Source organism: Leopardus geoffroyi, chromosome D1 (genome assembly GCF_018350155.1).
Source record: "Leopardus geoffroyi isolate Oge1 chromosome D1, O.geoffroyi_Oge1_pat1.0, whole genome shotgun sequence".
Lineage (NCBI taxonomy): Eukaryota > Metazoa > Chordata > Mammalia > Carnivora > Felidae > Leopardus > Leopardus geoffroyi.
In genome coordinates, this window is record NC_059329.1 from 110,561,512 (window position 1) to 110,580,922 (window position 19,411).

The 19,411-nt window shown below is 62.2% G+C and overlaps 3 protein-coding genes across 4 annotated transcripts; all 3 read right to left on the bottom strand.

Annotated features, from left to right (window-relative positions):
- Positions 1-16: 16 nt before the first annotated feature.
- Positions 17-3,624, bottom strand: NUDT8 (nudix hydrolase 8). Of its 2 annotated transcripts, XM_045486085.1 has the most exons (5): positions 3,264-3,624; positions 2,495-2,627; positions 1,865-1,942; positions 1,530-1,767; positions 17-710 (listed from the first exon to the last, which is right to left on the bottom strand). In XM_045486085.1, exons 1-4 carry the CDS (start codon positions 3,455-3,457, stop codon positions 1,540-1,542), a joined length of 633 nt encoding a protein of 210 aa, XP_045342041.1. In that variant the 5' UTR covers positions 3,458-3,624; the 3' UTR covers positions 17-710; positions 1,530-1,539. The 2 variants fall into 2 exon arrangements, with proteins under 2 accessions (XP_045342041.1, XP_045342040.1); XM_045486084.1 differs by lacking the exon at positions 17-710 and having other exon boundaries at positions 1,459-1,767; positions 3,012-3,624.
- Positions 3,625-5,004: 1,380 nt separating this feature from the next.
- Positions 5,005-12,485, bottom strand: TBX10 (T-box transcription factor 10). Its single transcript, XM_045482586.1, has 10 exons — positions 12,326-12,485; positions 11,952-12,005; positions 11,342-11,461; positions 8,154-8,406; positions 7,967-8,068; positions 7,393-7,564; positions 6,401-6,556; positions 6,032-6,099; positions 5,739-5,833; positions 5,005-5,294 (listed from the first exon to the last, which is right to left on the bottom strand). The coding sequence occupies exons 1-10, from the start codon at positions 12,483-12,485 to the stop codon at positions 5,005-5,007; spliced, it is 1,470 nt and encodes a 489-aa protein (XP_045338542.1).
- A 970-nt stretch (positions 12,486-13,455) lies between these two features.
- On the bottom strand, positions 13,456-18,532 carry ACY3 (aminoacylase 3). Its single transcript, XM_045482587.1, is given in 12 exon segments — positions 13,456-13,680; positions 14,510-14,722; positions 16,488-16,512; positions 16,514-16,553; positions 16,753-16,809; positions 16,812-16,847; positions 16,988-17,072; positions 17,346-17,378; positions 17,381-17,479; positions 17,481-17,541; positions 18,069-18,113; positions 18,234-18,532. Coding segments are annotated over 12 exon segments (1,218 nt in total).
- Positions 18,533-19,411: the final 879 nt, after the last annotated feature.

Below are 19,411 nucleotides of genomic sequence, written 5' to 3' on the forward strand. Positions count from 1 at the left end.
GTGGGGCGGGGGCCGAGGGGAAGAGGAGGAGGGGAGGGGGAGGAGGAGGAGGGGAGGAGGACGGGGGGGGGGGGCACCTGCAGTCTGGTTCTCTGCAGCTCAAGCTCAAGCTTTTTAAAACAGGAATCGCATCACTTCACACCTTTCTCCCCTCCCCCCCCCTTTGTCCCCTTAGGAACAAAATCCTAAGTCACCACTGAAGCACGTCCCCTTGGCACACCATGGTGGCCCCTGAGTGGCGGGGCCCCTCCCCGACTCTCTGCCTTGTTCATCTTGTTTCCTCCGGGACCCCGGACTTTGTGCATGTGCTGCTCCTTCTGCCCTCACTTCCCCCCTGTGCCCTTTGACGTGGCCTGTTCTTGCTCACCTTTGGTTTCAAGGTCAACTCTGTAGGGGAACCTGGCTGCTTTTTTACCTGCTCGACTTTCCCTCCTCTCTCTTCCCGGCAGTCCTGCGGGGACTGCCCTTTCCATAGTCTCAGTCTGGGAGGCTCATCCTCCTCCCTGGGACTGTGCCCCCAGACCCTGCCGGCTAGGGAACTCCAAGGACAGCAGGCCATGTCACAGGCTCGGGGAGGCCCAATGAAGTACAATTCTGGGTTGGATGGCCAGAGACAGAAGCTCTGTTTTCTGTTGATGGGAGGCTAATGCTGTGCCGTCCGAGAGCCGTTGCCCTCTCCTCACTTCTCATCCCGGCAGAGTAGAGATTCTCTAAAGGCGAGGCCAGCACAGTAGAAAGCACAGTAAGAGGGAGCGCCCCTGAGCCCCTGGATCCAGCCATGCCTGAAGCTAGCCTCTTTTGGTGAAGTCAGCTGGTGAGGGGAGTTTCCTGTCACCTGTCCCGGCTAATATTACTGCCTAGTCCACCATGACAAGGTCGGACTGCTTTATCCTCTCTCTCTGCTCTACATAACTGATGTATAATTAATTCCACTATTACCTGTGATTAATTAATGTACAATCACATGATTATCTCTGTGGCCTGCTCTGAGGTCTTCCCTGGACTGAGTCACCCCCAGAGGGCAGGGCAGCATCTGGCTGGTCCGAAGATATGGCCCCAGCACAGTGCCTGGTGCATGGCAGGAGTTCGGCGTGTTGGAACTTTATAGGAACTCAGGGCTCCTCTTTGGATTCCTGCGGCCTGGCATGGGGTCAGCTAGACACAGAGCAGAGAACAGGAACTGCAGGGGCGTGGCTGGGTCTGGGCGCTGGAGTCAGGGAGGGCTTGGTTCAAATCCTAGCTCGGGGTGACCTGGGGCAAGGTGTCTCTTCTCTCTGAGCCCCAGTCTCACCAGCCAGGGCCAGCACTGCCCCACCTCAGGGCTGTGGTAAGGGCCAAGTGTTAAGTGCCCACTGTCCAGTGGGTAACACTGTGACTGGACAGAGGCACCCCCAGCCAGGAGCCAGCTGTCCCACGGGGTCTGCTCAAGGTCAGTGCACAAGATGCAGTGGCCACAGAATGGGTCAAGGCTCTTTATTCAGTCCCGGAATGGAGCTGGCCTAGCAGGGTGAAGGAAGGGTGCTGCTTACGGCCAGGCCTTCAGCCCGAGGACCGCTTAGGGAGGGCCAGGCGGGGCTGGTAGGCACCGGGCGCCAGCAGCTGCAGGGTGAACTCTGTGATGATGGCCGTGAGACCCCAGACACGGTGTGGCCCGTGCAGGAAGACGGGCAGGGTGTAGCGGAAGTGGCCACGCTGGCAGAAGTGGGTATAGCCTTGGTTCTGCTCCTGCAGCAGGTGGGCCAGGGGTAGGGCAAACACCATGTCCACCTGTGGGCAGGAGGCAGCGAGAGGGTAGACGCGGGACCCGCTGCTGCAGCCTCCCCTGCGTGGAACAACCTGGCCCCCACCGTCTCTCCCCACTCACCTCCTCAGGGTTGGGCCTGAGGCTCTGGGGATCCAGGGGGCCCACACCGGCAAGCACTGGCACCACGGTGGTCTTTTGCTGGGGCAGGAAGATGGCAGGCGGTCAGGGGAGGCGCGGCCTTGGCGGGGCTCTGGGGCGGGGGGTGGGGGGAGCCCGAGAGGAAGACTCCACCTCGCCATCCAGAGGCCTTCAGTATTGGAGGTCGGGGCCACCTGGCCCCTGCCCTCGAGCTCACTCCAGCCATGCTGACTAGCTACAGGCCCCTCAAACTCACTAGAGCCATTAAGTCCTCTGGGCCTTGGGCCTTTGCAGACTGTTCCCTCTGCTTAGAATAACCTTCCCTGGCCTTTACTACCCTGAAATCTCCCACTTGTCATTCAGTCCCTGCCTACCCTGTGAAGCCTTCCCCCACCCTCCTCCACCAAGCTGGGCAGAGCTGGCTTATCCTGGGGCCACCTCCAGCCCAGGACCTGAGGCTCAGTATCTCCCACGAAAAGGGGCTAAGATACCCCTCTCTGAAAGGTTGTGCGGGGATGGAACATGACTGCCAGGCAGGTGTCTGGAGCTCCGCCAGAGGCCAGGACCACTCTCCTTGTCCCTGGCGGTGGCCTCAGGGCCTGGCAGCCTTACCTGGTCATACGCAGGCTGCAGGATGCCCCACACATGCTCTTCAGGCACAGTAAGGCCCAGCTCCTCACGGGTCTCCCTCAGGGCTGTGTGTACCACGTCCTGGTCAGTGGGGTCCCACTTGCCACCTGGGAAACTGAACAAGCACAGGTGGCCTGGTCCTTGGTCTGTTGGGGCCATGGCGGGTGAGGGTGACGGCTGTGCGGAGAGCTGATCACCCACCTAAGCATCTTTTGTCTCTGTCCCTAGTTTGTCGTGAGGCCTCCCGCAAGCCACATGACCTCTCCAGGTTCGGTTTACCTCCCTAAACGATAGGGGTAAGGGAGAGGCCCTGGGGCTCACACACGCAAATTTTGCTTATGGTGGCCCCAGTGGCGCTATGACCCTAGCGTGTCCCTCATTCCCGACGGGCCAGGGGCGGGGCCAGGGCGGGAAGCCAGGCAGTTCACCCCACCCGCGAGCTTCGTCGGCTCCAGGACCCGAATCTCCCCAGAGTCGCCGGCAGGGGGCGGGGTCCTGCCTTTTTAGAAACACGGGCACAGCTCCGAGAAGTGTCCCCGTCCTGAGCTGGTGCGGGACGCGCTTCGAGGGGTCCGGCGTGGCGTCCGGACTGGCACCCACGGCGCCAGACTCGGGGCGCGGCTCTCCCCAGACCCATTCCATAGAGGCGGAAACCCAGACTCGGACAGGCGAAGCGCCTCTCTTAGGTCCCTGCGGTCTCCGGGACTCGGCGGCCTTCTCCCAGAAGAGCGAGGAGCTCCCGGCCGTGTACCTGACGTCGCCCTTGTGCCTCCCGGCCAGGCGGCTGGACCGCAGCGTGTAGAGCAGCGCTGGGATCCCGCGCACCGAGCACAGCGGCACGAGCACGGCGGCCGCCGCGGGCCGCGCGCGGAGTCGGGCTGTGGCCCCTGCCAGCAGCCGCCGGCAGCGCTGCTCGTCCTCCGCTGACAGGCAGTGGGGCGGCATGTCGGGCCGGGCGCACCCGGGACACCGAGGGCGCCACGCCAGGCGAAGGAAGGGGCGGGGCAGGCAGCACTCGCGCTCGGGGTCTCCGGGGAAGCTGGGCGGGGCCGCGGGCGGAGTCGCCCCGCCCCGCCCCGCGGGGCTCCGAAGCGGCGTCGGCTGTGCCCTTGGGGGCGAGACGCGCACAAGAGGCGGGGCCTCGGCGGGAGGGGGCGGGGCTCTGGGCCAGAGGGCCGTGGGCGGGGCCCGAGGGAGTGGCCTCGACGCGAGTTGGTGGGGCGGGTCCGGAAGGGGCGGATCCCCCTGTCTCGGGCTTCCGGCAGAAGGGGCGGGCCTGGGCCGAGGGCGGAGCTGGCATTGGTGGTTTCGAGGGAGGGTGTCAAGAGAGCCTGGAGTCTGTAGGTCGCGGTACTCGAGTCTCGGCGGCTTCCGGACCCAGCTCTGTGACAGCTGGGTTCGAGATTCCGGGCGTCAGGCTTCGAGGCTTCGCCGGACCCCGCGTCCCTCCACGCCCGCGTGTGCCCGTCCCTTTCCTAAGCACCTCACGCGCAGTGCTCCAGGATGTTCGGAGTCGGCATTTAGGGGGTCCACGGAGCGCGCCTCCCGGAGGCCGGGGACATCAGGGGCTGCGGGAGGAGTGCCTAGCCCGGCCCCGCTCTGGGCCCCTCTCCTGGTTCTTCTGGGTGGCGCGCGCCGTGCCCTCCCGCTCCAAGGGACCCATTCCAGCCCCAGGCCTTTGCCCTGCTTTTCCCACCGCTGGGAGCTTGTCTTCTCTCCCGTTCTCTCTCGCTCTCAATTTCTACTCCTTTAGGTGTAGGTTTAAATGTCACTCTTCTGTGGAAGCTGTCCTGCGTCGCGTCTTGATTGGATTCTCAAGCCCCTCCCTCTACCCCCCCACTTGGCCTGGCCCGTGTGGTCACTGCCCATCATGGTTCTGCATCCCTCCAGACCCTGGCTTCTCGCGGACCAGACCACCCCAGTTGTGCACAGCACCTATAGTGGAATGGCCGGTGTCGCCAATGCTTTTGCACTGACTTTGAGCAGGTGCCTCTTTGAGCTGCAGTTTCAGTCCTCAGCTGGGCACGTTAAGGCCGGGAGCAGAGCCTGCAGCCTCACTCACAGCGCTGCCCCTTGGCTGGTGTTGGCATCTTTACCATCACTGTGCTCCCAGCGACACCACCGGCACCGGGCAGAGCTTTGGAATGTCTGCAGCCGTCTCTGGGGTCTGGGTGTTCCTGAGTCCTTCCACCCCGACCCCCGAGGACAGAAGTGCTCTGACTACTCATGCCAAATGGTTTAATGTTGGGGGAAAAGGAGAGGTAAAGCAGGGTTGAGAGGAGTCACCCCCAAGGCAGAAGGGGACATGTATGGGTGGGGGGGCTGGTTCCAAGCCTGGCATCTTCTCGGCCTTGCTGTGACTGTGGGCAGGTAGCCTCCCTCTCTGGGTTTCCACCTGCCCTGCTATCCTTGAGGGAAGAGGGCCTCTGCAGAGGTGAGGCAGCAGGGGTAGTATTCAGGGTAAGAGGAGTCTGTGCACAGGGCCCTCATCATCACTGAGGGTCCTGGACAGTCCCCAAGCACATGGCCGTGGGGGACAGGAGCCCCAGCCTAGCTGGGAGGGGCAGGCTCTCCTGATCTCTGTCGTTCTGGACATTGGGGAGGGGGTACGGTGTTGGTCGGGCCCTTGGGATTCTGAGGGGGCTTGAGGCTCCAGGGTACAGGCCCTGGTAGGCGAGGGGCTGGTAGGTGGCTGGGGCCAGCAGAGCCTCAGGGGGGGCCAGCAGCTGATGTTGCAGCCGGGCGGAGGTCCTGGAGTTGGAGACTGGAGCTTTGTGGGAGTCTGAGGGAGGACATGGTCTGCGTGGGCCCCGGACCTTCCCTCACAGCCTCAGCCTCCCCTCTTCCTCCCCTGCTCCCATCCCAAGCTGCCCCCCTCTCAGCCTTCACTCTTGTTCTCTCTTCGTTCGCTCTTCCCTGCCATCTCTTGCCGTCCAAACCCTTCCCAGTTCTTCAAGGCCCAGCTCAGGAGGAGCCACTTCATCCAGGAAGCCCGTCTGACACCTCCCACCCCTGCTCTTAGCACCTTGTCCCCGTCCTGTTCTCTGTGCCCTTGGCCCCAAACTGCCTCAGAATTCTCTGCCTCCTCCTCTTTGTCCACACAGGTGCCCAGTGGGCTTGCTGGACGTGCTGAAGCCCCTCCTGGAGGCCGTGTGGCCCCGTCTCCTCGCTTCCTGCCCATCATGCAGGCTCTGGTCCCACTGTGTCTGTAAGCCTGGAGGCTGACCTGTTCCCTCCTCTGTGGAGCCCTTCAGCAGGCAGGGGCCGAGGCCGCTGTGACTCCGGGTCGGGATGCTGAGCAGGGCTCGTGGAGGGACAGTCCTGGAGACGGGACGAACAGGGATGGAGGCAGAGGGTCACAGGGGAGAGCCCAGGTCAAGGATCATGATCAGTCAGGCCGTGGGACCCCAGGACCAGTCAGTGGGCAGGAAGCAGAGAGAAGGGCAGGACCCGAGGCCTTAGGAGACAGTGCAGATGGGGGTGAGGGGCTGGGTTGGGGCAGCTGGGCTCACACAGTACCAGGAGTCTGAGTCACTCTCCCTAAAGCCCTTGGCAAAAGGGTTGCTGGCGATTTTCAGCTGGGTGATCTGCAGAGGACAAAGTGCAGTTATGGGTCAACCCTGAGCCAGGGCGAGGCTGTGGGGTCCCAGGTTCAGCCACCCCGTCTTCCCCGAACCCCCCCAATCAGGAGGCCCTGGGACCCGGGCCCTCAGCCCAGGAGCCACAGAGTCAGTGGGCGTGAAGGCAGGGGAATGACCGAGGGCAGAAGTCTGCTGAGTCCTGGGGAAGGAGAGAAGGGCCAGGCTCTGAGCTCAGAGCTTTGGGCCTCAGTCTCCATCCCTGTGAAATGGGCTGGCAGCTGCCTCGTGAGCTGTGGTCCCAACCCACCCGGTGGTTCTGATAGGCTGTCACGGCCGTGAACTGGGTCTCCGTGAAGACGAAGGACTTGAAGTTCTCCTGGGCGTAGCGCTCGCTGTCCTTGCGTGGGTCCACAAAGACCACGTGGAAGCGGGGCTGGTAGCGGTGCATGGAGTTGAGAATGATCTGGGGGGGGGCGGTGCAGAAGGCAGTGTTCGGGGGTGTGGGGGAGCAGCAGCAAACCTTCCCTTGGGCTAAGCCTTTCTCTCCGGGGCAGAACGGCTGTCTTTCTTATAACGGGGGTGCAGAGTCTGGTCCCGAGGGCCCACGGTTCTGCATCGAAGGCCCTGTGGCGTCTGAGCATTTTGCCACTTTGCCTTCTCTCACACCCACATCCCGCCGTCAGCTCCACCTTCAGAAATATCCAGAATCTGATCACCTCTCCCACCCCACCGCCTCCTGGCCAGCATCCCTGCTCCCGTCCAGCTGTCCTGTCTATTCTCCACACCGCACAGCCCCAGCGAGCTGCGGCGTGCCACCCCCTGCTCAAAACCCTCCCGTGGCCACCGCACAGAGCAAAAGCCAGAACCCTCCCCGCGGCCGACTGGCCCCGCAGATCAGCCCTGGCAGCCTCTAGGGTCTCTGTCCTCCCATCTCCCCTACACACCCCACTTCCGCCACGTGGGGAGCCTCCTTGCACTTCTCCCAACGGGCCTAACGTTCTGCAGCCCCAGGGCCTTTGCACTTGTTCCTTCCCCTGCAACAGCGTTCCATACACACTGTCTACGAGGAGGATAGTGTTTGCTGGAACATTCTCACACTTCCAGCCCCCTGCTCGGGCAGTCCCCTCTGCTGCCCAACCCCTGGCCGGGTGAACTTGGCCCCCAGCGTCAGCCGCCAGTAGCAGGTGGGGACGCTGGGCACCAAAGTCACAGCTGGCCCTGGCTCCGGGCTTCGTTATAATCAGGCCCCAGTGTCCCCAGCCCTGCCCTGCCCCCTCCCCGCTGTGGCCGGGGCCTCACGTGGCCATTGTCGTCCAGCAGATTGTTGGTCAGCTTGAGCTTGTCAAAGGACACAATCTGGCGCATCCACTGTGCCCCTTTGGCCGGCGAGTCCGGGTGGAAGTGCACCCGGCCGGGCGTGGCCGGGTCTGCTCTGCCCGCCACCAGCCAGGCTGAGCTGTGAAAGGCGTACCTGGGGACAGAGCGAGTGGGAAGGGCGCCCCGCCCGCCCCCACGGCACCGCATCTGCTGCCCCTGCCCTGGAGACCGGCGGGGCCAAGGGGCTCTCGCCGTCTCCATCTCACACGCGAGGAACCAGAGACCCCAAGGACGCTGTCTGGCCTCGAGCGCCCGGTGGCCGCAGTGGGCTAGCCCAGTCTCCCTGCCCAGGCTAGCCCACTGCCCGCCTCAGGCTGCCCTGCGTGGGGCCCCTCGCCTTGCCGCCAGGCTTCCCGCTGTTGCCCCAGGGTAGGCCTCCCCGGTCACGGTCACGGCTCCGACTGGCCCCTGGCTCACCCCAGGGTGCAGGTAGGGGTCGACTTCCCGGCCCCGCCCCCCCGCTGTCCCAGCGGCCTCCCCTGGCCGGCCCCCACACCTGTATCTTTTGTCGTCCAGAGGCACGAAGTCCATGAGCAGTGCATAGTCAGCCAGCGTGTCCATGCCCAGAATCTTCACCTGGAAGGTGGGAAACATCCTCCTGCAGGAGGGCGGCGCTCAGCAGCCCAAGGGCGGCCCCACCGTGGCCCCCTGTCCCCCCCCACGCACACGCCCGCTGCTCGCACCTGCCTGCCTTGGTGACAATCATCTCCGTGCCCAGCTGGTTGAATTCCTCCCACAGAGCCTTCATCTCCAGCTGAACCGTCACGCTGGACACACGCGGGTTCTTGGGGCCCTGCCTCCCGGGCTCGGCCACGACTTGGGCCCCGGTGGGAGGGTCTGGCGGGAATGGGGAGTCCAGCCGGGGCTCCCAGCTGGAGCTGGTCAGGGTGTAGGGCTCTGAGGTTGCGAGTACCCCGAGGCCGGCAGAGAGGAAGGCTGGGGAGAGAGGATGAAAGCGTGAGCCTCACCCCCGTGCCACCAAGCCGGCTCTCATCCTTCCGGCTGCACCTAGGTGCCTCTTCCTCCAGGGAGCCCTCCCTGACTGCCAGGCCTGTGTTCCCATAGTATCCCTGCCGGGGCATCCCTTCATGAGGCAAATGCCGACTTCAGTCTCCTGGAGGCCAGAGACAGGAACTGCCTGGCTCCTCAGGGAATCCTCGAGCCATCGAGCCACGTGGCCTTGTGGCCTTGAGCAACAAAACTGTTCCGTCTCTCAGAGCCTCAGTTTCTCTATCTGCCCCAAGGGGTTCTTGATACGTGCTTCGCAGGGCTGATGTGAGGATTTGCGAGGACACACACGGTGCCCGGCACACCCTTCATAACGACACCTGTTACGATGGTAGGACATGTGAGGTCGTGGGGGTTCGGGAATGAGCGTCTTCACGCCGCAGAGACCCTGGTGCCTGGTCCTGCTCCGGGAGAGTTGAGCTGAGAGGACATCCTCGAATCACCACCAAGGACTCCCACCCATGTCTGACCCTGCGCCCCATACACATTCCATTTCTTGACGTGCCATCCTGGCACGAGCCTTGACCAAAAATGTTGCCACCCTCGACCCTCCTTAAAAAAAAAAAACAACCATAAATCCTGGGGGGCCTGGATGGCTTAGTCGGTTGAACATCCGACTTCGGCTCGGGTCGTGATCTCACGGTTATGGGTTCGAGCCCCGCATCGGGCTCTGTGCTGACAGCTCGGAGCCTGGAGCCGGCTTTGGATTCTACGTCTCTCTGCCCCTCCCCCACTCATGCTCTGTCTCTCTCTCTCTCTCTCTCTCTCTGTCTCAAAAATAAATAAACATAAAAATATTTTTTAAATAAAAAATAAAAATAAGCAAATTCTACCTAAAATAAGACACTACTTTATGCCCATGAGGATGGCTTTTACCAAAAAGAAAAGAGAAACAAAAAGGAAAGGAAAGGAAAGGAAAGAAATGGCAAGTGTTGGTGGGGGCGTGTGGAAATTGGAACCCTCTGCATCGCTGATGGGGTACAAGGTGGAGCCTCTGCTGTGAAAAAACACCATGAGTGTAGGATCCAGCCAGGCCACTTCTGGGGAGTTACCTAGAACTGGAGAAAGGCACTAAAGGAGCCGAGAGCAGGAACCGGAACAGGGACAGTGCGTGAGTGTTCGCAGCAGCACGATTCCCGACGGCCAGAAGGTGACAGCAACCCAAGCGTCTACTGATGGAGGAATGGATAAGCAAGGTGTGGTCTAGCCAGACAATGGAACCATCGTCAGCTTTAAACAGGAAGGGGCTTCTGCAGCGTGCTGGACGCCACGCTAAGTGAAATAAGCCAGGCAGACACAAAAGGACAAATCCCGTGTGCTTCCGTTTGTGAGAGGTCCCTACGACAGTCAGCTTCAGAGACAGAAAGAAGAACGGTGGGTGCCAGGGAGGGAGGGAGGGGGACAGGGAGTGAGCGTCTAACGGAGACAGAGGTTCAGTTTTGCCAGATGCAAAAGCTCTGGAGACGGATGGTGGCGATGGCTGCCTTGTGAATGTACCTAACGTCACCGAATTGTACCCTTAAAAATGGCTCAAATGGGGGGGTGGGGGCCCTGGGTGGCTCAGTTGGTTAGGCATCTGTCTTTGGCTCGGGTCATGATCTCGCGGTTTGTGGGTTCGAGCCTCGCGTTGGGCTCGGAGCCTAGAGATTGCTTCAGATTCTGTGTCTCCTTCTCTCTCTGCCCCTCCCTTGCACGTGCTGTCTCTCTTTCTCTCTCAAAAATAAATAGACAAAAAAAAATTTTTTTTAATGGCCAAAATGGTAATTTTTATGTTATGTATGTTTTACAAGTTAAACATTAAAACCAGAAAAAAACATCCTGAAAAATGGACTATTAGTTTCTAGCAACCCCCTAAGTGGCCAAGAGCTGAGATCCCCTGGGCAGAGGTGGATTTTGGTATTGGATGGATGGATGGATGGACGGACGGACGGATAGAGGGATGGGTGGAGGGAGGTTCCCGGGGTGGTCTACGTGTAATGAGCTAACAGGTGGGCGGCGCCTGGCCAGAGCTGGCACATAGTAGGTGCTTCTTTGGAGTGTGGGGCTCAGGGCCTGCGGTCCCATGTTTCTCAGCCCCGAGGGCCACGTATGAAAAGCCCCGGGAGTGGGCGGGGGTCTTTCCGAGAGGGATGGACCGCATCAGGTCTGCATCTCCCAGAGGCGCATGAAGTGTAGACGGGCTGATGTCCCCACCACTTGGGCCAGGCCACCACATGGGCAACTGGACGTTGGTCAGCTGCCCCCTGCTGGGGCAGGTCTATCGTCTGGGTAACTGATGACAACCCCAAGGGTCCATGGGTCCCCAGGGGAGAGGCTCATGGCTTCCCTGGGTCTGGGGCCTTCATGGGCTGGTCACTGGCTCCCAAGTCTTCTGTGAGCTCACCCCCTGCCCATCTTGGTCAAAGTGCCACCCCTGAGTGCTCTCAGAAACTCAGGAGGGGCCCCTCCTCTGTCTGGTTCCTCTAAAAGCTGGCATCCCTTGGGGTCAGGAGTTGACAATTTCCCACAAGCATGGAGCCAGGTCTGGAGGGGAAGTTAGACCTTGATACTCAATGGGTGAGGCCCAGAGAGAGGAAGGGACAGGTCCAAGGTCACTCATGCCTGAGAAGGCTCTCCCTTCCCAGAAATGGCTCTGTACCCCGGCCCATCGGCACCCCCATATTTGTACATGGGCGGCTGTGAGCCCATCAACTTGCCCTGGTGGGATCTGAGGCCTTAGCGTGGGGTGCCCCTGCCCCACCCTCTTGCCCAAGACCTGCATCCAGAAGGGTTTCTTTGGTCCCCCCACCCAGTCCCTGCCCCGCCCCATTCACCCTGGAGCCTGAGCCCAGTCATGGGGCCACCTCGGCTGCCTACACCGTACCTGCCATGGGGACGGCCTGGACGTTGGCTCCTGGAGAAGTCCTGCTCAGTGTGGGCCAGCTGCAGCTGTCACCTGAGGAGTCCCTGCCTGCTGGGTTGGTGGTCAGACGCTCCTGGTCTCCTGGCCCATTCAGCGGCACAGCTCAGTCCTTCCCTCCAAGCGATCACTCACGTCTTGGTTCTCCACCGGAGTCAGGCACCTGGTCTCTGCAGGCAGGCTACTCTGGCCCTGTGGTATGCAGGGCCCCGTCTCCAAACCACCCTCAGACTGGACTGCACCAGGCTGCTGGCCGGGCTTGTCCAGCTCCAGAAGTGGTGCTGTGTGGGAGGAGGGCAGGTGGGAAGGCTCTGACGTTGCAAAGCCTCCTCCCCCGCTCCCCGGTCCCCCCTCCCGGCTCCCTCCCTTTCCCAGCTAGGAGCCCCTCAGCCACTCCTGATCAATGGACCCAGGCGCAGAGTGGGGGCCCTTTTGGAGGACCCGGCTGGGTGGTCCGCAGGGGCCCAGGCCCGGTGACTGGAGGGCTGGGCACTGAAAAGGCCTGGCGGAGGCCGGGGAGGCCGCAGTAGCCGCAGGAGCGTGAGGGCTGATGGCAGAGGTGATGCCCTCTCACCAGGACCTCGACCCCTGACCTGGGGCTGCTGCTGGTGTGGCATCGCCTGGGAAACTGGGAATCACGAGGGGGCAGCATCAGCAAGTGCTGGCAGAGGCAGAGCTCCTGGACCGGATGGCAGGAAGCCGGGTCTGGCTGATGGCTGGGGCCCGAGGAGCTGTGCGACGCTGGTGGATTCCCGACAGCCCCCGTGCCTCAGTTTCCCCAACTGCGCGCATGATCTCTTCTCTCTGGGATGGACAGCAGTAAACTGTTCCCATCCTGATCGACGGTGCCTAAGTAGTCCCCACAAGGTGGGAGGCTGGCCCAGGTCACAGGTCTCTGGGGCGTGTGTCTGCTCTGCCCACAGGTCAGCCTGTTCTCTCCAGCCCGACCAGGCACCTTCTCCGGGCTGCCCACACCCATCCAGGCCCGGCATTCAGGGACATCTGGATCACCGGTCAGGAAGGCACAGGAAGGCACAAAGCTGGTTGCTGTCAGATGAGAGTGCTGCTTGGCCATCTCGTTGCCGCCCGATTGCCCAGGGAGGGTCATCGGGCTAGACCTCAGGAGAGCTCACTCGGGGAGGGAGTGTTCCAGGCCAGCCCCCAGGCCAGCACTAGGGGACAACACCTCAGGCTGGGCTGGGCCCGCTTGACTGGGGTCCCCAAGGCAGACTAGACCCCCCCCACCCCAACACACCTCCTCCAGAGTGTGGCACTGGGGACGTGGGGGAGGCGGAGGCCCATGCCTGGCAGTGGGCATGGAGGGACCGCGGGTCGGAAGGACTGCTTCTCTCCAAGAATGACACCCAGCTCCTCCCAGAGCCTGATGCCCGGGGGCAGACCTCTCCTCCCTCCGCTTAGGGGTGCCTCCTGCAGCCCAGATCCCTGCCTGCCAAGCTGGGAGAGGTAGGCCCATGCCCAGCTCTGGGGTTTGCTGTGGGGCAGGATGAGGGGGGCGGTTCTCCATGCTTGGGAGGGTCCCAGCGGCTATCAGGGGCCACCCAGTGAGGTGTGTGACCGGCCACGCCACGCCGTCCCAGGATCCACAGTGGGGCGGGGGGGTGGGGAGGAGGGAGAGGGGAGAGATGATGGTCTTGGGAGATTCCCACCAATCCTCCTGGCTCCCCCTCAGCCTGGACTCCCAGGAGTGGGCCAGCCCAGGGTCCTGTTGGCCACTGGTGTGTGTGTGTCTGTGTGTGTGTGTGTGCACGCAGCTCTGCTCTGTGTGATGGGAAACGCCCCCTCCACGCATGTAGGTGAGGACACTGACGGGCCAGCCCACTTGCACACAGATGAACCCCAGGCCCCACGCCCCACACCCACTCATGTGCACACGTGCACAAGCTGCCGTGTGCACGGGTGCACGCGTGCTCTCTCTCACGCACGCCTCGCACACAGGCGCGCCTCTCTGCACAGCCTCCTCCCCGGCCGGCCTGCCCTTCCCGCCGGAGGCGCCTGCTGGCCCCCCTGCCCCCTCATCCATCTTGCCTGCCAGCCCGTCCCTGGCGCCCCCATATCCTTCACACCTTCTCATCTCGCTGCTCAATAGCAGGAGGCCGCGTGGCAGCTGTGGCCGCGGGGAGATGGATGGGCCAGGCGAGGGCGCAGAGGGGCCGGGGGGAGACGCCTCCCGAGGATGGCGCTCTGGGCCCCCCGGCCCCGCTGTCAGGCAGGAGCCGCGGCCTGTCAGGCTCAGGTGGGTGCAGAAGCTGCGGGCTGTGTCCAGTCTGGCTTGTGCGGACGCCCTGCAGAGAGGGCCTGGGTCAGGACCGAGGGGACCCCAGCAGCAGACCCCGCGCCCGCTCCCTCTTGGGGTGCTGAGGACCTCCAGCCCCTCTGGTAGGACTCCCCCTACCCCAGGCCAAGGTACCTCTTCCCTGCGTCCCTGCCCCCGGGCGGCTGTCCTGGGTGGGGACAGCCTTGTCGAGCTGCACCCCTTCCCCAGCCCTGACTCCCCCTGAGTCCCCATGGGCACCAGTCTCATTATACATTGGAAATGCACATCTGGGCTGTGTGCCCAGCCACATAAAGACCTCCTCAGAAGGACACCCAAGGTATTGAAGTTCTTGGAAACACATGTGTGTGCAGTCACACACACACACACACACACACACACACACACACAGTGCCTGGGTAGGCACGTGCATGGGCTTCTGCTCTCTCAGACTGATTTTCCAGCCCCAGGAGTGTAGGCAGTTTGGGAGAACCCCTCTGGGTCGTGGCCTCTTCTGGAAGGCCCTCTGTTGACTCCAAGTGGGATCTTCCCCCTGGGCACCAATGGGCTGTACAGAGACAGCCATCACTGGGCCCAGGACACACAGCATGTCCGAGACCACCCTGGGCCAGACCTGCGCCAGATCCTGAGGTCACAGAGAGGGACCATGAAGGACAGAGGACATGAACCATTAACCCCTGGACATCTTCCATTTTATAGATGGGAAACTGAGGTACGGAGGCATGGGGGTATGGCCAGAAACATGGTATACAGCAGAAGGCAAAGGGGTGCCCTGGGAGCAAGACTGTGGCTCGGGACCCATTGTTCAGATGGGAGGGCTGAGGCTGTGCGGGTCCGGCCTGGGTCAGGGGCTGGGGTGGGGGTGAAGGCCAGCGCAGCAGGGCAGGCACGGAGAATGTGAGCTTCTCCGCCTGAATGGACGCAATGCCCTTTTCATAGTAGGTGGCCTTGTTGATGAACATGGGCTACACGGCAGACCCCCCCCCCCCCCCCTCACAGAGCACATCCTCACCACCGGACATCTGGAAGATGGCTATACCGGGCTGTAGGGTCTGGAAGCCTCAGTCCTGGGAAGAGAGCCTCCGGCCAAGGTTGCTGGGGCCGACCTCTGCCCTGGCCCCTGTGGGGGCAACCCCAGCAGGCAGTGCCCAAGAGATGCCCTTCACCGATGGCCTCATCCAGTCACCGCTTCACTTTCTCAACCAATGTGACAGGGTGTCTGCCGAGATGCCCCTGGCTCTGTGTTTAGAATGGAGACACAAGTTGCCTTAGAAAGACAGTTGTCATTGTGGAAGTGTAGCCTCGTGGTTAAGGGCACAGATAGTAGAGGTTCAAATCCTTGCTAGCTGGGTGACCTCGAGCAAGTCACTTAACCTTTCTGTTCTTCAGCTTCCTCCTCTGTAAAATAGGAATTATAGTGTCTTCTCCTATCCTCCTGAGCTTTAAGGTAAACGGCTAATAGTGCTTAACAGCGTCTGACACAGAGTAAACATAGTATAATGGCCTATCAAATAAATTTTTAAATTGTGGGAGAAATCACTCGAAATAACTGTCATGGCTCTGCATCTGTAAGGACGATGGATGGGCCCCCGGCCCTAAACACCGAAGAGATGTTGCCCCTCCACTACGGTGTTGTTATAAGTAAGAGAACACCTCAAAATCAAACACGAAGCTTTAACAAGAGCAAAAAACCCCAACCAATGGCTGATTTTTCCTACAATTGTTACTTTGGTTCTTTTAAAAAAATGTTTCAATGTTTATTTTTGAGCAAGAGAGAGAGAGAGCATGAGCAGAGGAGGGGCAGGGAGAGAGGGAGACACAGAATCTGAAGCAGGCTCCAGGCTCGGAGCTGTCAGCACAGAGCCGGACGCGGGGCTCGAACTCACAAACCGTGAGATCATGACCTGAGCTGAAGTCAGACATTCAACCGACTGAACCACCCAGGTGCCCTGTTACTCTGGTTCTTTAAACAATTTTTGAAATGTCAAATTCTTTCCGATATTTCTTTCTTTTTTGTGCCCAGCCTCTGCTGCGCCCCCGGTGCATACCAGGTCTGTCTGCTGGGTCACTCCGATGCTGTCCCGCCGGGACTCACCACTGAAGGAGGGGGCTGTGGCTGCTTACTGGGCTGGGGGACAGATCTTTGCCGTGGCAGGGGGAGGGCTGGTGCCAACAGAGCATGTGGTCCCCTCTGAAGCCCGTCCCGTGTCCCGAAGGCCAGTTGGGACACTTGGAGGATGGTTACTAAGGAGGCTAGGGCTGGGCACCCAGCGTGGGGAGGCCTGTGGCCTGGACACTGCAGGACTCGAAGGCCACGGAGGGCATGCACCTAGTGTGACAGCGACCCCACGTGGCGGCGGGCAGAGCGGTAGCCGGTGGGCGGCGCAATCTTCCCAATCTCCTCCCCGCCAGGCCAGGCGCAGAAGCGGGGAGGCCAGACTCCTGTGACATTCAGGAAGGGAAGGCCTGCAGAAGGAATGCCGGATTCCCTGCTAACGTGCAGAGGGACGCTCGGGGAAGTACTTGGAAAATAAAGACAGGCTCCATGTCACCTCCCTCTGCCTTCTGCGGCCAGGCTGTGAGGAGCCCCTCCTGGCCTCTGCAGGCGCCGGGCAGATCACTGTGGCCCCGAATGCCAGGCCTGTCCGTGGGGTTCCAGGGAGGCTGTAGGGGCAGGGCATTGGTGGGGGGAGGGGGCAGCCTCGTGTTCGGATCCTGATTCTGAGGTCCTGATGACCCTGTGGGAGGCACCCGTGGTCCCTGCCTCTGGGCCTCAGTTGCCTCTGCCACCAAAGCTGTGACCCAGGAATCAGGCACCTGCAGCTGAGGATGCCCGGTCCCCAGCCTCCGTGCGTGGCCGGTCCACGCTGCCCGTTCCGTGTGCTTAAAGCAGGAGAGGCTGTGCCTGGGCCAAAGGCTGGGTGTGTGAGCCTGTCCCTTCCTCCAGGCCCAGAACACAGTGGGCCGTGGGGGCCACCCAAGGCTGGTCCCCAGCCCACCCGTGAGCCTGGCTCCAGGGTCCCCGGGTCGGGCCCTCGCCTCTCTGGGTCTCAGTTTCCCGGCCAGTCCTTGCAGATCTCACCCTGGGTGAAGAGCTCGATGAAGTCCAGGACTTTGGCCACCAGGGTCCTCATCCTGCTCGCAGCACACCCTGAGGCTGGGGGCCCAGCTCCAGGACTGGGGACCAGGAGGAGAGGGGTCAGGCGGGTGCCCCAGAGAGGAGTGCTCTAACCCCAGGTCCTTGACCCTGCCTATCACGCGGCCCCGCCCTTCCAAGCCCCGCCCCCTCACCCATTTCTCCTGAGGTGGCAGCTTACCCATTCCGTTCTTGGCCAAGGGGTCCAGGCTATAACTCCCCCACCCCGGCAGCTGGTACAGGGCGGGGCAGGGCACCTTGGGGCTCTGCAGCGGGGGTGGAGGGACAGGAGGGGTGGGTCAGACCCCCAAGAAGGGGAAACTGAGGCGTGGGGAGAGCGTGGAGGGAGCACGGGGCACTACCCACCTCAGCCCAGCCTCCCTCCACCCTCTGGCAGGAAGGAGGGAAGGAAGGGACCAGAGGGACTGGAGGACTTGCAGGTGGCAGGCCCTGACTGGAGCCCAAGGAGAGGGCCAGGGGAGGCACTGGCACCATCCCAGCTGTCCCCTTCCCCACTGTCCCCGAGGGGCCAGGGCCACCTGATGGTGGCACAGGTGCATGGCAAAGACCCTCTGTGGGCAGCTCCTGCGATGAGGCAGGTGCCCGTGTTGGCCGTGCTGCTGTCTAGGTCAAGGACAAAGCCGAAGGCCCGGCTTGAGGCCTGGGGCCCCAGGCAGCTGATTCAGTTCTCAGGCCCTTGTCACCTTGCATGGGTCATCCAGGTTGGCCCCGGCACTGCAGGAGCAGGAATGGGGTGTCAGCCCCCTAAGAGTCTCCGTCAGTGATCAGAGGTTTAATGGGATGACGGCCTCATGCTGCAAGGAGGGGTGAAGCCTCCGAGACCCTGCAGGAGAGACAGAGCAGCTCAAGGCCTCTTCTCTGTGCCACTGTGGCCGTCCCTGACCTGCTTAGGACCCCCACCGGCTCCCCACTGGCCCCATCAAATCCAAACCCTCAGCCCGGCCTGCCACCTGCTTCATCAGCTTTCACTGCAGCCGCACCTCCAGCCCTTTCACCTGCCGGACCCTTTCCCGGAATCTCCTCTCCTCTCTTTTCCTAGTTAACCTCTACTCACCCTCTGGGGCTTGGCTGACATATAACCTCCTCCAGGAAGCCCTCCATGGCTGCCCTTGGCCATGTTAGATGCTTCATGTTGCCCCCTCCCCTACATTTAGCCTCTTGGGTTGTGGTTGCTGCGGGTTTCCTCTGTGTCCCCCAGTGGGCTAAGGACAACACCTCAGTCTTATTCCCCATTTTTTCACCTGAGCTGACCAAAGCCCGGCTCGGAGATGGGGCCCAGCGAGCATCTACCGGAGGAGGAAGCGCCGTTGGGGTTCCGGACAGGTAAACGCAGCCTATGGGGCTGGTCGGAGGCAAACCGTGGGTCTGGGGAGCTCAGAGGAAGCCCTGATCAGCTTGAAGTCTACCGCGACCGTCTGAGGTGGGGACTCAGGGCCAGGCCGAGGGGCTGGGCCAGCCTGGAGGACACTCGTGTGAGGAAGTCGCTGGTGAAGGTGCGGTTGGGGTCCCGGCCCATGCAGCGACGGCCGGCAGCTGCGGCCACCGGCTTGGCCAGCCCAGGCGTGGCGAACCCGGGTCTCTGCAGCTCCCCCGGGGCCCGCAGCCAGTGCTGGGCCAGGTAGACACCAGACGTGTCACGGCACTGGGTGGCCCCAGTCACTGCCGCGTGGCGCAGGGGCCCTCGGGGCACAGGCAGCAAGCACATCCACATGTGGGTGGAGAACTTGGTGGCGGACCTGCTTAGGTGACCCTGGCACGGACACGGGGCCCAGTGGTCAGAGCTGGAGTGGCAGAGTGGTGAGCTCCCTGAGGCCCGAGGGATGCCAGCTGGGCAAGGAGGTTGTCTGTCAAAAGTTGTGGTGGGACGCAGCTCAGCCCCGCCCCGTTTGTGCCTCTGGGGGTGCAGCTCAGGGCTTCTCCCGCCCGGTGCCTATGTTGGGAAGAGGGGCCCGTTCCCGTGGGGGAGATGGACCCCAAGGCAGGCTCCCTTTCGCAAGAGGACTACGCTCCCATTTTGTAGGTGGGGGAACCAGGGCGCAGCATGGGGAGTGTCACCTGATTAGCTGGGGGGTGTCTGGGTTCCAGGCAGCTCCTGCCGGCCCCTCTGGGCCGGGGCAGAGGCCTCAGGGAGGGGGTGATTACGTGCAGAGGTGGTCTGGGTTTCCGGGGCCTCCGGGGCTGGGTGTGCACTTGCTGGGCCAGCGGATGTTTACGGGCCCAGAGATCCCCGGGGCAGTGTTTGTGCCGAGCCCGAACCCGCAGAGAACTGGCCCAGGTCCCCCCAGGGGTCAGGGCTGCTGTTTCCCCACCTGGCTCCACCCCACACTCCTACTTGCTGCGGCCACATAGAGCCCAGGTCCCGTGGCCAGGCTCCTGTCCGTGCCCTCTGTCCCTCCTCTGGGAGTGGGGCCAGCCTTCCCTCCCAGGGCCAGGAAGGGAAGCTGCACGCACACTTGGAAAATTACTTGCGAGGACTCTCTAAGGCCTGAGATGAAGACAACCTCCCCCCTCCCCCAAGAGGTCTGTGCTTTGGCAGATGCCCAGATGAGGAACACCGCCCCCCCCCCCCCCCCCGCCTTTACCC

What these genes read in the sequence shown, in the direction of transcription:
- NUDT8 (XM_045486084.1), bottom strand. Translation starts at nt 3,457, where the DNA reads ATGCCGCCCCACTGCCTGTCAGCGGAGGACGAGCAGCGCTGCCGGCGG. An exon ending in TGCAGCCTGCGTATGACCAG is followed by an intron (nt 1,943 to 2,494) that starts GTAAGGCTGCCA and finishes TTCCTGCCCCAG; the next exon opens with CAAAAGACCACCGTGGTGCC. An exon ending in TCAGGCCCAACCCTGAGGAG is followed by an intron (nt 1,768 to 1,864) that starts GTGAGTGGGGAG and finishes TCCTGCCCACAG; the next exon opens with GTGGACATGGTGTTTGCCCT.
- TBX10 (XM_045482586.1), bottom strand. Translation starts at nt 12,485, where the DNA reads ATGACCCTCCCTGGGCAATCGGGCGGCAACGAGATGGCCAAGCAGCAC. An exon ending in CAGCCCGGAGAAGGTGCCTG is followed by an intron (nt 12,006 to 12,325) that starts GTCGGGCTGGAG and finishes CGTGATTCCCAG; the next exon opens with TTTCCCAGGCGATGCCACAC. An exon ending in GGTCAGGGGTCGAGGTCCTG is followed by an intron (nt 11,462 to 11,951) that starts GTGAGAGGGCAT and finishes TGAATGGGCCAG; the next exon opens with GAGACCAGGAGCGTCTGACC.